The sequence below is a fragment of the Harpegnathos saltator genome, unplaced genomic scaffold (genome assembly GCF_003227715.2).
Source record: "Harpegnathos saltator strain DR-91 unplaced genomic scaffold, Hsal_v8.6 scaffold498, whole genome shotgun sequence".
NCBI classification, from domain to species: domain Eukaryota; kingdom Metazoa; phylum Arthropoda; class Insecta; order Hymenoptera; family Formicidae; genus Harpegnathos; species Harpegnathos saltator.
In genome coordinates, this window is record NW_020230313.1 from 647,474 (window position 1) to 662,152 (window position 14,679).

Genomic DNA, 14,679 nt, shown 5'->3' on the forward strand with positions numbered 1-14,679 from the left:
GATTTCGTTTATTCGACGAAGAGTGAATCTACCACTGCATTCGAACCGAATCTGGGAGTAAAAGGATCAAACATATACGGGCAGGGTTTAGTCTAGAGGGAGGAGGAGTGGTTATGCTCGGAGCTGGTTGACCTCGTTTAGGACCGGTAAAAGCATAATACGAATAAACCGCGTCGCGGGGCGCTACCTGGACAAAAAGCAACGAATGTAAATCGATTCCGCGCGTTTCGTCTAATCTCGACCACATTTAAACACGATTTTTTCAGCGTTTTCAGTATCTGCGTACAGTTACGCGTACAGTTACGATTTGCTGTAAACGTATTGAACCACACAGATGGAACACATTTTGACTCCTCATTCAAATTCAAGGATGCTTCGCAAATGTATGCTAAGTCAGAGATTAACGGGTTTCCGTAAAAAGACCTGTCTGTCAAACGTTGAAAAAGAAAAAAAAACTAGGATACTTTGATACGACACGTGATTGCGCCCTTGAAATATGAAAGGCCAACGGGCCAATTTAACAGGCTGTTAACGGCGAATCGCGGTCGATCGTGATTGACGAAGAAACGAAAAGCACCCATTTTACTCGCTGCAGAATGTTCCTTCCCGCGAGCTTTCGTCCATCGCGAATGTTAACCCATTAATGCCGGCTGGGACAGAAATTTCGCGTTGATTTCAATGTTATGAATTTTTATGAAAATACTCGAAAATTTTAATCAAGGTACATGACTAGGGGTTTTGGAGGTCGTTCCTTCCGAATCCGCTGCGAGAATCATAAAAAAATGAGTGTTTGTATTGATTTGTAACGGTTTTTTCCAAAAAATGCGATTTTTTCTCGTCAACTTTTTTTAAATCATGGATTTCATCTTGATAGAAATGTTGAATATTATTGCAAAGTACTCTAATCGTGTCCTCGAGACTTGTACTTAAAATATATGTGGTTCTGAAATTTTTTGTAATTTAGTAATTTCAATATGGCGACTATATATGCGTGTATCACCATAGATATCGTCGGATCCTTGGGAACTCGGTCGAATGACTCGTTATGAGTGCATTTTTATGAAAAATTATCCAAAATAAAAGTTGTTCCGTTGATCGAGTTCTTTCACGTGATAGGCCCCAAATTTGGGTCCGATGTACTTTTTGAGCCTAACGGGGAGCCCAACGTTGATTTGTTGGTGCAAAACTTATATTTTTTATTACAGATCTGAAAAGTACAGAAAATTTTATGTCCAGATATGTATTTTTGAAATTACCAGTCTCGAGGACACGATTGGAGTACTTTTCAGTAATACTCAACATTTTTATCAAGATGAAATCCATGATTTAAAAAAAAATTGACGAAAAAAAATCGCATTTTTTGAAAAAAAAACCCCGTTACAAATCAATACAAACACTCATTGTTTTATGATTCTCGCAGCGGATTCGGAAAGAGCGACCTCGAAAACCCCTAGTAACGTACTTTGGATTAAAATTTTCGAGCATTTTCATAAAAATTCATAACATTGAAATCAACGCGAAATTTCTGTCCCAGCCGGCATTAATAGGTTAACGCGGAATGCGATGTTTCTTCTGAATTCTTCATCATAGATACACCGCACGCGCGCAAGTTACACAACGTTTACGATTCATAGCACGTTACTATAATTTCACGCCGAGTCATTGAGCCTAGAAAATTTCCGAAGAGGCGTTCTCCTCTCTTTCGGTAGGCCCATGCGAGGGAAACATTGTTGTGTCGGGATTTTATATCCCGAGTGTTTTGAAATGCAAAGTGCCCGGGGAGGGTTTATTCGAGAATAGAACGGTTCCGGGTCGCAAGGCGGGAACCGGTTTAAGTTGGAGCAGGTATACGAGCTCCATCACTTTCGGCGCCGTGGACGCGCGTTTATAAACCACGCCACGATGAACTGAAATATAAAATCGAAATAGGGAACAGCGTCTTTGTGTCGTGCGACGTTTACACGTACGAAAGGGGGCGAAAGCGCTCGCCGAAATATGACGCTCATCCGCGTTTGTCTCGCAGACATCCTGTTCCCCATTTAGCCGCATCAGGAAGTACGTACTATGATATGACTCTTCTCATTTTTCGAGTAATTATGTGAAACGCTCGCTCATCCGCTACCGGCTGACCCGACTGAAACGCTCGAGCTGATAAAGAAATTCCGTATTAAAGGCGGTAACTACTTCTGCCGAGAACCGATGAAATCACTTCCTCGTCGTAGAGACACGCGCGAAAGTTGAACATTGGAAAATTATGCTCTTCACGATCTCTCTCGATCGATTAAAAAAGAACACTGTACTTAAGAGGGCATTTAACTATGTCTTAGCTTTTAATTTGTCTCAGCGGTTCCACGGGATCAAAATTAAAACGTCACTCGGACGCGATAATTTGGGGGGGTCTTCGTGTAGCGCGATTATATCTCCCGCGGGACGCTGTAATCTCCGTGAAGTCTCAATGCGTCCCGAATAACTGGCATTAGCTAATTATCATCTCGCACTTGACCCATTAAGAGCCTCTCGTCTTTCGACTGCTCACGAACGACGACTATCCCGCGATCTCGAGCGAACGGGGTTCGTCTCTCTCTCTCTCTCTCTCTCTCTCTCTCTCTCTCTCTCTCTCTCTCTCTCTCTCTCTCTCTCTCTCTCTCTCTCCTCTCTCTCTCTCTCTCTCTCTCTCTCTCTCTCTCTCTCTCTCTCTCTCTCTCTTTCTCTCTCTCTCTCTCTCTCTGTCCCCCAGGTGATCCTTCGCGCTCCGTCGAAATTCCCAGACGTCTTACGGTTAGCGGTAAGTTTAATGGCCGCAATGAAGCGACGGGTTAACAGTAATTATTGCAGTACCACGAAAAGAGAAGCGCGACTCGCGCCATAGCGGGAAGTACGCGTATGTATCTACCGTCCGTAATCATGGGAGACCTTGTTATTTCGCGTCTCCTCTCGTCAGGGTCTAGTGTGCGCGGACTCTGTTTTCGCGTCCGCGTCTACGCGAGCGCGTACGACCGCGAGTGATCATTTCGCTCGCGTTTCTCTTACACACGCTGGCGCTATTCGTTCGTTGCCGTGGGAAGTAACGTGAGAGAAGCGCCGACATTTATTTCACGACACACTAAGCATTTTTCTTTGTGCCTCCTGTGTGATTCACTAGGGGACGAGACTAGTTCATCGCGTGTACGCTCGACATTACGTCTTTTTTGCGCCCGGACGCACCGCCGCGCCGCTCTAAACAAATCCAATTGTTCCGCGACTCGCGGCTTTAAAGCGTTAGAGCGTAAGCTTGGCCTATTCATTGACGGTACGATAATCATCGTTCATAGTGGAAGTGCCACTTGTGACTCGCTTAGCTTCAAGGAAGTAAGGATTTCTCATAGAACAAGACCTCTTGACTCTAGCACGACGAAACGGGCGAAACTCTCGGTGAGCTTCTAAAGAATCTCCCTAAAGAATGTCCCGTTACCGATTAAGAGTCATTAAATTAAGAGACCGGTCTCATAATTATTCAGTTCTGAATTGAGGAAACAATGAAAATGCAAGCAAGATAAGTCGCCAAAGTGGTCGTCAAAGATTATACACAACGGATAGAAAACCGCAGGCACTCTTCACTCTGAGACCCTTTGAGATTAAAGAGCTCGAGTGTCCGTGATACTTAAAACCCATTTGATTCCTTCGGCATTGAGCCTCGCCTTGCTCTCCGCTTGGCATGCCACGGCGCGGCGCGGCGCGCCACGCTGCGCGTCATCTCAATGGAATGAAACGTCTCGACAAGGTCTGCCTGTGCGAGCGTATACGCTTCAAACAAGGAAACTTCTTAGCGTACTAGATGGTTTGTTTTCCGTGTACGAATATCAGCGGATTTACTCTCTTTGATCTCTCGGCGGGATACGCAGCTGCGTAGGCCACATCGTTAATTTACAACTCTAGGTCGCAACCGTTTTATTATGCGGTTACGTATGCATTTACGCGCCAACGGTTAGTTTCTAATGATTGCAATATTATCGTGAGCTCATGATTTATTCAAAGCCGTAGCAAAAAAATTCTCGCGAATCTCGACCGAACAAGACCTGATCTTTGAACGTGATAGTGAATCTTGATAAATGAAATTTCTCTCTCTCTCTCTCTCTCTCTCTCTCTCTCTCTCTCTCTCTCTCTCCAATTGTAGTTCATTTGAGGGGATCAGAGCATCTTAGGCATCGCGCTTGATTAACTATTAAGTAATTTCTAGTCAACAAAGACAGACAAACGAACGAGATGGACGATCGACGAAGTGATAAATTAGTGTCGAGGCTGTTACAGAAACGAAGACTTCGTTCAATTCGACGGACTTTAAATCATATTCAGAGAACGAAGCAACCCCGCGGCACCTCATGCATGGCCCACGGGCGACAAGCTGTTTAGTATATATGTACATCTGCTCTACGCTTGTCGCGCTGCCTCGTCGCGAAGATATGCCCGGATGCTCCAACGTAAGTTGGAGTGTAATTTGCATTTTTTTCGTGAAAACAACATACGTCTTCTCACGGCAGTAAATTCTTCCGCGATTCTCCGCTTAGAAGCGCAGGAGCCAGCCGTGAAGCATGTTTCTCCGGACGTTAGTCCGGATTTTTACTTGACCGTGCAGGACGCAAGACAGGCTTTTCATACGCGAATTTCCAAGGCGCAAAGACAGGAACGCAAGAGATGTAACGGATCAACGAGATTGGCAACGGTACTTTGTACCTGGTTCGCGAGTCCTGCATGCTAATGGGACATCGCCGTGCGTCGCCGTCTTGAGCCTTCGTCCTCGGTGCGCACGTGATATCCTACGTTCCGGTGTTGCCGCGAACTGCGATCGATATCTCGCCGGCGATAAGGTTCATCCACCTCGAGGCATCTGCGATAAGCGGACGAATACTTGTCAATACCGTAAGGATGGATCCAAGAATTGCCGAAGTGACATCACCGCTGCTGCAACAACGCGAAAACATCAGTGAATTACTGTTTTGTACAGAACAATATTATATTAATTATATAAATTGCTACATTGATGTCGTATTTACCTTCAATGGGATCATTGATCTCTTTTCATCTTTCATGGCATGGCGTTCTCCGCTTTTTTCTTATCGGAGGATCGTCACAAGTATCTTGATTCATTTCCGGCCGCAACTCTCTACGCAAAAAAGAATTATCGATAATACTTTTACATATCACTTGCTAATGATGGGTGCGGACCAGAGGCCATCGCTGCCGCTGGAATAAAACCGAGACCGGAAGTGAGGCAATTACTCAGTCGGCCGGGCAGCTCCAGTCAATTGTCCCGATTGTGTTCGCGGTAGCTACCGCCGACGCTGCGGACAGGAAAATGTACTCACTCGTTTCGTTTTGACTTCAACGTTCATCAACTGTAATCGCTCGTTGGCGACAGCTAGATGGCTGTATCGTGAAGTTTTTTTCAAAGAGCGCTTCGAGAAATGTCATTAGCCAAATTTCAAATGCACCTCTCGCGATCAAGTCGAGAGACTGAATCGCGTGGAAATCCGGAAATTAAATCTGCGAATCGGTTCCCAGCAAAGTTACGTGCACGCCGTTGGTCGACGTACCGACCGAAGAATCGAACGATTGACTATTTCACCTCTTTCCTTTCAGGGTGATGATGTAACGGGACTTTCGCTGTCGCTGGGCGGTGAGGCAATAATGTCCACACAATGCAACCGCTTCGTGCAAAACGCCTGGAAGAAGGAGCTCTGTTCGAATTGTTTCAAGCCGAAAGAGGAGCACGCGGCGGCTGACGAAATCTTGAGGCTCAACGTCGAGAAGGCTTCCACAAATCTGAAGATCGATCAACTTCAACTGCAGGTATCGGCTCGCGAGATCTATCTTGTTTAATTACTTGTATAATATTTGTGCAAGTTTTTGGAAAGTCGCTTGAACAGTTCATTCATTTCCGCTTTCGTAATATTTACAACGAATAGATATTTCATATATGTCACTCGTCATTTCATCATTCACAAATTGGCACCTCGTGCGTCACAATTATCGCTGGAGTCTGCACAAGGTCGATGGGTAGAACGAAGGGTATGATACTGCACATTGCGTAACTACTTCCAATTAGTGGGAGACCATTACTAACCAAGCGTATTAGAATATTCCCCTACTATTGTCGCGTCGCCTTGTAACGATACTCGTCGTGCGCTTGTTTCCACAAGATGATTCTTGCAGAGTATCCTACGCGGCAAGGCGGTCTGTCGTAAGGACCAACGGAAGAAGAACGTTGGTTTCCCCGAGTCGCTTACCGAGATCATCGGCTACGGCGGCGATGATTTCTTCTCTGACGGTGGAGAGAACAACGATGGGTTCCAGGTCGACTCGGGAGCGAGTCCGGACGACGAAGCGCCGGACAGCGAGGAGGAACGCGCGTTGGGCAACTTGACCCGCGCGAACACCAATTTCAACACGATCACCGCGAATCTGACGGACCTGGGGAGCAATGGCTCGAACGAGACGATCAAATCGTCCACGACGACGCCTCCGAAGTCCTTCGCTTCCTTGATGCTCGGCAGAATACAGAGAGACGCAGATGGTAGGAAGACGACCCTGCTGGTGTCGGTGACTCCCTTCGGCGGAGACGAGTCTGTGCCTACCGCGAAAAGGCCTATCGATCGAAAGATCAATACGATCAACTTGCAAAGCAGTCCGTTCAAGTGCAAGTCTAGCAATGGAGGATTGTCGGATAACACGGCCGAAGTAAGTATACAATGCGAGAGAATTGTAGGGAACGTGAGTTTTACCTTGACTTCTCTGCTTCTGTCTAGTTGTTCCTTTTGTTGACATTAGAACTATCAATTAGCGCGACCCATTTCTACCGGAGTGGTCGAAATGGGTCAGGTTTTAAAATAATACAATAAATAATAATAGTAAATAAATATAATGTCCTCACACATGCAAGGACAAAAGTATTTATTTCTTTCAATTTCGCTTGACATCTGTTAAAAATATAAAATGCATCGTTATTTAAATTCTGAGTGATTTTCATAAGAAATTACTAACCGGTCATTTTGCGCCGCTTAATAGTTCTGGTGTTAATTAGCACGGTTTTAATTTTCACACTTTCGTGAGATCTAAATATCAGCTGAACAAATCAATTTGTACTCGCATGTCAGCTCAATATATATCATATTGAAGTTTACAAATGATCATTATTGTCCGCTGTAAATAAAAGAAACTACATTTTGCGCAACAAAGAGCCGTCAAGCCTTTATTTCGAGCTTGAGAATTATCGACAAAGTCGACGACGAGGAGCTCACGAAACAAAAAGTAAAGAAATGAATTATCTGGCTTTTGTCTGACATTCTCGCCGATCATGTTGAAGGCCGCGAAGAAACTCAACGGAGCGGAACGCAAGAAGACCGATGAACAGGAACAGAAGCATTCTCCGGAATTGGAGAAGATCATGGACATGCCGTTGATTACATCCGCGAATATGATCTCCGTCGTACGGAAGGAAAGCACGACGGGCACCGCCAATGTGCTGGACGCGGAGAAAGCAGCGGAGATGACGCAGAGATGCGCACAACTCTGCAAACCCGACAAGAGAAACGCCGTCCTCCCCCGCAACAGCGTTCCAACGGTGAAAAAGACTGAAGCCGAGGCGTCAAGGATACTCGCGCAATCCGGGAGTGTGGGAGAAAGCGACTATGTAAAGAGGACGGTAGCGAAGAAGAGCGAGTGTCCGAAACGCGAAGAGGAGGCGGAGGGGGTCGAGGTCGCCTCGACGCCTTCGAAGAACGACGAGGCACCGGAGAGCGATCGTTCGATGAACGTCGCCGGCAAGGACACCACCAACGACACCGACAACATCAAGGTGGACTCGTTGCTGCGAGAGCGCGAGGTCGACGGACACTGCGAGGACATGAACGAGAAGAAATTCTGCTTCGACAGCAGTCGGGAGCTCGCGGGAGAGCCAGACGGCAAGGCGGATGAGGAGGAAGTGACGGAACCGCCGGCGCTGCCAACCAGCCCGCCGCCGATTGTAACCACCGAGCCCAGACCCTCTTTCCTGCATGGCGGCGTTATTAACGATTCGAAAGCAAAGCCCGCGGTGCCGCAGAAGCCCCTGACCTTTTCCGCAAAGCCGAGCTCGGCCGACGCTCTGCTCACTGTGAGGAAAATTTCCAACGGTGATTACGTGCTGCCGCCGCCGTCGGTTCAAAATGTCGCCAGCAGACCCGCCGTTCAGAATTTCAGTGAGTATCGCGCGACTCTCCGCGCTGTGATATTCGTCTAGACATTTAGCGGCTGAAAGAGACGAAGAATATTAATTAAAGCTTGTTATAACCGTGGAATTTGTTCAAACATATCATTTGTTTTATCTGGCTTGTCTGACTTAATACGTACCATCGTAAATCTGTTCCCGGACTTTTGTAAACATTTCGGTTGTTCTTCTCCGTACAAAAAGTGAACTGGAATGTTCACAAAATGTTCGGAAACAATTGCACGGTGAACGTGCAATATCCGGAAGCCAACTCAAGCGTTTCTTCACACCGCGGAAGTTTGAAACATCAAATCATCACTTCCGACAGATTGTTATCTCGATCATTAATCTGTGATGTCGTTACGATGTATGCTCTGATCTTTTTGCAGGCGCGCAAGAGATAGGCTTGCGACGTTCGTTGAAGAAGAATAGCTCGAACGAAGTCGAACAGGTCTCCTCGAATGCGAATCCAAATGCGGCGGAATCCGAGGGCCGGGCAAAAACGCTGTCAAAGTCTACCTTTACGCCGTTATCCACCTCCACGATAACCTCGTCGACGCTGAGTCTGTCGAAGAATTCGACGGAGAACGGGGAAGTGGTGGATGAGAATGTTGCGGTAAACGAAGACTTCGCGGAAGTGACTCCGGTTTCCGTGTCCACCATGGAGCTTGTACGCTCGCCGAACAAGAGGAGGATGGCGCCGCGGCCGCCGGCCGTGGAATCCACGGAGGAATTACCAATCTCTTCCCTGTTCGCCAGGAACCCGGGAGCATCGAACTTGAAGTCCGACTCACCCGTCGTGCGCGAGAAGGAAAAGCGCGAGAGATCGTCCTCGTGCAGCCCGAAGTTCCGCAAGGCGGTTTGCGACCTGCCGGACCCGACGAGCGCCAGCACGAAGCAGACGGTCGAGTCCACTTCCAGAAGAACAATATCCCTGTCGCAGGACAGTTTAACGACCGAGAAGGAAGTGCGAGAGGAGAAGAAAAGGACCAGAAACCGGAAGGGTTTCTCCCTCAAGAGGTTCCTAAGGATGGGTTCGAGGAAGGATATGGACATGATCAGCGGGCAAACGTCGGGCGCGAGGACTGACGAGATTCCGTCGACGCCGCAGCCGAAGCCGCGGCTGGAGATCATTCATCCGCTGGAGTTAGACGGCGCCGCCGTGGAGGTGGTGGGAAATGACCGAGTGACCGGTAGTAAGATCGGCGAGGACCAGACCGACTCCTGCGGTGTCAGGAGCGATGGAACAAGAGCTGCGCGATTCCCGCCGCCATCAGCGGGTAAGTGTAAACGCTTGAAACGCGATATCGGTGTGAAATCTTGAAATCGTCCCGCGACGCGAGAAAAAGAGAAGAAGATAGAGAGAGAGAGAGAGAGAGAGAGAGAGAGAGAGAGAGAGAGATCGGCAATTTTAAACCGCGTGTTACAGCGAGGCCCGGGAAACCTCCTCCGCCACCGAGGAATCAGTCTCTAGAGGACTGGTCCAAATTGGACCCGGCGAACAAGCCGGTTAGGCCGCCGCCGCCTCGCGCGGAAGCCACGAAACTGAACGTCCCTGCCAGAACTGACAAGACATCTTCCAAATCTACCTGGAGGCCAACAGCCACGACGACCTCGGACTCGATTTACGCGAATCTGGGTAAGTTCAGGCCCATACAGTGCAACTAAGTGATCATCGCGACCATTTTCGATGTTAACAGCCATACTCACACGAATCCTCGCACCAGCCGCTTAAAGAGAAAAGGAAAAAAAAATACAAAAGTAAAAAAAATAAAGAATACAAAACGAGAGAGACGTCACCTCGCTTGTGCGGGTACAGCGATCGAGCCACGTGACACCGGATGATAATACTTAACTCGGCGTTCGCGGAGGGAGGACGAACGATTCTCTTCTCTTAATGAGTAGCAATTGATGAAGCGACCGCGCGTCGCGCTTGTCCGCGATTGTGCGTTATACACGCTAGAGGCCGGAGCTTTTAAGATTCTAAAGAAGCGCTAAAAGATCCCGCTCGGAAGGTCACAATATTCTGTGATACGTGTTATATCGATAATAATATCTCTATAATACTTTTATTCTTTGGAAAAGAATTTACTTCCATTATTCTCGAAAATGACTGTCAGGCACGGGTATTGTTCCATGTAGTAGTATTTAGCACCATATAGACCGGAGAGTGCGTTACGGCTTTTTTATTCTTTTCTCTCTTTTTTTTTTTTATATGCTGGTTTTCCGAAGAAAACCGTTCGTTTTTTCGCGACTTCTTGCAAGTTTCGTAAGTAACCTTCGACGGTGAGGCTGCAGCAAATAGTTTGAGAATGGCTGGTCAAGCAAAGTGCGTTATCTATTTGTTGTATACTTGTCGACTTTTCTTGTAAAGATACACGAAGAGTGCAGCAGCGACGAAAATTTTTGTACGAAACATCTGTGTCTGAAATAAACGTATACTGTCTGGAAAAGAAAATAAATCACGGAGTTTTGTTTCCTTTCGATTATATGCCGTATAACGTTGCGGAAAACGTATCCCCTCGATGCTGTGGCTTGTTCGTTGCACCTTCGCATTTATCCCCTCATTAACGCGAGAACAACGGTCGCGTCTATCGCGCTGGCAAAGGCGCGACTACTCAAGCGTAACTGTATGTACACACACACACATATACACACACACAACATACGTACATACACACCGCATCGTGTTCACGTCTCTCTCCGTTTTCTTGTCTCCCTCTGTGATAGTTACGTAACGGTGCGTACCGCGTGCCACCACAGGTAACGTTTGTTGACGTTACCGCGCGTGAATACTCCTAACTGACGCTGGGTGCAACTAACGCCGCATGCATTGCATGCACTTATTGCGTATTGGCATCGTATACCCTTAGAATTTAAGTTTAGATCATGTATGCTTGCAACGCCGAAAATCCTCGATCTCACTCGGGAACCCATTGTTGTGTGTGATTCTTGTTGACCTGTTATTTCCTTTTTTTTATCTGTCGTACAACAGCTTCATAACGATAGAGTTTCGTCGACGATAAGTATCCTTGTGTGGTTTATACGTATCAGTGCTGTCAATGGCTACCTGGATCTCCAATTATTTTAAATCCATGTGTGCAATCGAATATATTATTATATCCAGAGAATCTTTTATCTCATGTTAAATTTTATCGCTCATTAATATCGGTGCAAAAACAATGTGCATGAACAAACATTAATCTGTCACAATGTTACAATGTGAAAATAATCATCAACAGAACTTGTTACTTCAGCACCCTGTTTACCGCGCTCCAGTATTACCTGGAGATTCAGGTAGCACGAGTGACTCTTCGGGTGTTCAGATTAACGATGTCCCATCAATGTCGAAAGCATTAATAATTCTCAAGTATTATCCATCAAATCCGGTAACCGTAAAAATACCTAGTCCACCCCCCGAAAATGCTAATTTCTATATCATTCAAAATCGATTACCGGAAACTATCCGACTATGTCTCGACCACCCATCTACATACAGACACAGACACACATAAATCGTCTCCAACACATGTGGGACACGCGCGATGGGTGAACTAATCGTCATTTTAGTCACTCTCATGAGATGTGACACGAATGTTCCTCCTATAGTATCCTAGAAGCGCTAGGCGAACTAGTGTTTAGATAGCTAGCCTGTTTCGTGACATGCCTTGTGTCTTGTGGTACTAACCCGTGGCGTTTGACGATGGCGGACGTGCCTGCAGCAGCGGAGGATGTTACAGGTGAGGTACGCAGCGCTCTGGCACCCTCGAAACCCCAAAGAACTGCCAGTATGAGAGACCGAGTCATCTCCCAGCTTGTCCCGAAGAGGCATGACAATCAGGAGCATCAGGATTATGACGGGCTCGCGACCGTGCGACCCACTTCCGACTCGCCGGTAACAATCTCTTCGTCGAGTCCGCTTCACAGCGTGGATGCGAGCTTATTAAGTACATCGCATGTATTTGTATTTCCCGGCAGACGTCCAACGATAGCCACGTGTACGAATGTCTCTCCAGCTCACCCGAGTGCGACTCAAATCTCGAGCTACGACACGGGGTCGGCGTCGGAGGCGGATTCCGCGCTGCCTGCAAGAGGAAGTCGGATAGTAGCGCGATGGAGAACGGGGCGGAGATGAAATTCCATCATCAGCCGTTCGTCAGGTCGACCTCATTGCCGTACTGCGGCAGCGAGACCGAGAGCGAGCTTTACGCGCCGTACACCTTTTACACGGGCGATGAGGTACACTGTCGGAGCTTGTGCTTGTATTCTAACGTGTAATCCGCCCGTTATATGTAAGATAAATAAATGTAGAAACAAACCTAATTGGATGCTTGCGAAATCAGGGTGCGGAGGAGGATCAGGACTGGAAAAGCAGGGACGACGAGCCAAGGATGAGTCGCCTGAGGCAACGCAGAGGACGTAGCATCGTTCACCGAAGCCTCGAGGATAATTACGGAGCGGTGGTCGTGGCGAATCACGAAGCGCTCGCCCAATTCCTCGAGCAGGTACGTTACGTCGTTTATTATTTTCTGCGGATCGATGAATGTGAGTTATTTTCAGTAAACATTTACACGTCAAAAGTTGGAATTTTCCCACGTGATGCTGAATAATAGTGGGAAAACAACTCTCTTTACTATATCATATGGTTCTGTCAGTATAGATGTAAGACAATTCTATTTATTTGTAGCGCGATAGGATAAAACATTCAATAGCGGATACTCTGCCAGTTTTCAACATTCTTCTGCAAATTTCATTAAATATTGTGTATGACCTATTTATGGATTATTTATTTATATTTTAATCTCCATATACTTTAATATTTAATAAAATCCGCAGATGAATGCCGAAAATGAATGAACCAGCTATTGTAGATCTATAACTTTTAAGAATGTCATTATCGTCGCATTATCGTTGTGCACAATGACATGTATGGTAAAAAAAAAAAAAAAAAGTACGCGACACATAACGAGAACACTTTCGTTAAAAATTATGGAATAGAAGGTCTATTGGATGTTTTCACCCTAGTAACATAATCTTAAAATATTATGACTATGATCGTACCGAGTTTATAAAATATGAGGCTTCGCTTTGTTACAGGAAAATCAAATGATGCAGTTGCCAGTAGGTTTACGTGCTCTGAAAAACGCAAATCCGCGTTTGAAGCATTTCAACATTGACGCTCTGACACCCGTCTTCGTCGGCAGGAGGATATTCTGTCCGGCGACATGGAACGACCAAACCGTCACCCTCTGCATAACGTTCGATTTAGCCGTGCCTACGCCGCAAAGGGACTTTTACCTGTCGTCTATAATAGAATTCGTAGATACAGTACCGAAAGAGATTATCGAGAAGGTTCGATCATCGGGTAACGAGGATATGGAAGGTACAAGGCGCAGTGCGCTCCATGGTAAGAAAAGATATCGAACCTTCAGTTGCGCACAACAGTGATTCTTGTTCTAGCGACAATTTCGGTGTTCCCTCGTTTGCACGTGGCCACTGTACAATCGTTCGGGACAATGTCAAAGGATGTGAACAATGAAGGTACAAGCCGGGAAGCTTCATTCGTGCTGCTTCAGCTCGTGAACGCTCTGAAGAGTCTTCAGGCACGTGGGATCGAGGACACCAGCAAGTCCCTGAACGACGTTGTACTCTGCAGAGAAGACAAGGATATCTGTTATCGGCTGTATCTGCTGCAAGGGTTAGACCACTTTTCCGCGCACTATGACAACATAATGCGGTACAATAATCTAATCGTATACCCGCATCCCGCTCATACAACGTGCAATTTCCGCTTTTGCAGGAGGTTAAACATAGACCCGTGCGATGAGCCTGGCGAGGAACGGGTCTCGCTATGCGAATGTGCTTTAATAGCGTTGCAGCAGTTGCGTCTCACGGGCGAGCTACCTCTCATACGAGATCTGTTGATATGTGAGAAAGCGGTTACCCTTTCGCAGGTGAGAGAACCGGTATTTCGTCCTGCATCGTCGTGCTGCATCCTGTTTCGTGCCGTTCTGTCCAATTCAATCGCAATGACTCGCGCCGGTCGATCGTTTAAGGTGCCTGAATGCTCGCAACGGCCATATTGAATAATGATGCAATAGGCGGGAAATGACACGCTGAAAATTCTCGCATGCAATTTCCAAACAGAAAGATATTTATACAAGAAATATTTCAGATCACTAAAGCATTCTTGTAAAATGCTTCGATCACTATGTTTTTCCCTTGATAATCAATCAGTAAGCTTAAAATAATTGTTATACAAGACCTAGCCATGCGCATGCGCACGCGTAATCATTTCGTTGGTCGTTCTTACGACCAACTTCAGGTCTGTTCGTTTTTTCAAAGAACTTTTAAATTGGTGAAATAAGTTGTTAGAATTAAGCAAGTATATTTTCTTTCATTCTAATTTATTGTATCGGTGTGCACTACTTCAGAACGTTTTCTTCGAAAACGAACAG

General features: G+C 46.4%; 2 protein-coding genes across 3 annotated transcripts in view; one reads left to right on the forward strand and one right to left on the reverse strand.

Annotated features, from left to right (window-relative positions):
* LOC109503720 (uncharacterized) overlaps nucleotides 1-11,978 on the reverse strand; it is a 34,163-nt gene extending 22,185 nt beyond the window's left edge. Inside the window, exons 1-3 of the transcript XR_003113522.1 lie at nucleotides 11,910-11,978; nucleotides 5,031-5,140; nucleotides 4,711-4,938 (exon numbers count right to left, since the gene is read on the reverse strand). The gene's annotated coding sequence lies outside the window, so the exon portion shown is untranslated. The remainder of the gene's footprint in view (nucleotides 1-4,710; nucleotides 4,939-5,030; nucleotides 5,141-11,909) is intronic.
* The window catches only part of LOC105181795 (uncharacterized), a 35,499-nt gene that overhangs the window by 19,695 nt on the left and 1,125 nt on the right, over nucleotides 1-14,679 (forward strand). The window contains exons 2-12 of one of the 2 annotated variants that reach the window (XM_011138790.3): nucleotides 5,617-5,826; nucleotides 6,190-6,714; nucleotides 7,340-8,213; nucleotides 8,611-9,501; nucleotides 9,651-9,860; nucleotides 11,944-12,116; nucleotides 12,200-12,460; nucleotides 12,565-12,726; nucleotides 13,319-13,604; nucleotides 13,682-13,919; nucleotides 14,022-14,175. In XM_011138790.3, coding sequence (XP_011137092.2) covers nucleotides 5,665-5,826; nucleotides 6,190-6,714; nucleotides 7,340-8,213; nucleotides 8,611-9,501; nucleotides 9,651-9,860; nucleotides 11,944-12,116; nucleotides 12,200-12,460; nucleotides 12,565-12,726; nucleotides 13,319-13,604; nucleotides 13,682-13,919; nucleotides 14,022-14,175 — 3,936 coding nt within the window. In that variant the 5' untranslated portion in view covers nucleotides 5,617-5,664. The remainder of the gene's footprint in view (nucleotides 1-5,616; nucleotides 5,827-6,189; nucleotides 6,715-7,339; nucleotides 8,214-8,610; nucleotides 9,502-9,650; nucleotides 9,861-11,943; nucleotides 12,117-12,199; nucleotides 12,461-12,564; nucleotides 12,727-13,318; nucleotides 13,605-13,681; nucleotides 13,920-14,021; nucleotides 14,176-14,679) is intronic. The other variant, XM_025302501.1, reaches the window with a different exon arrangement.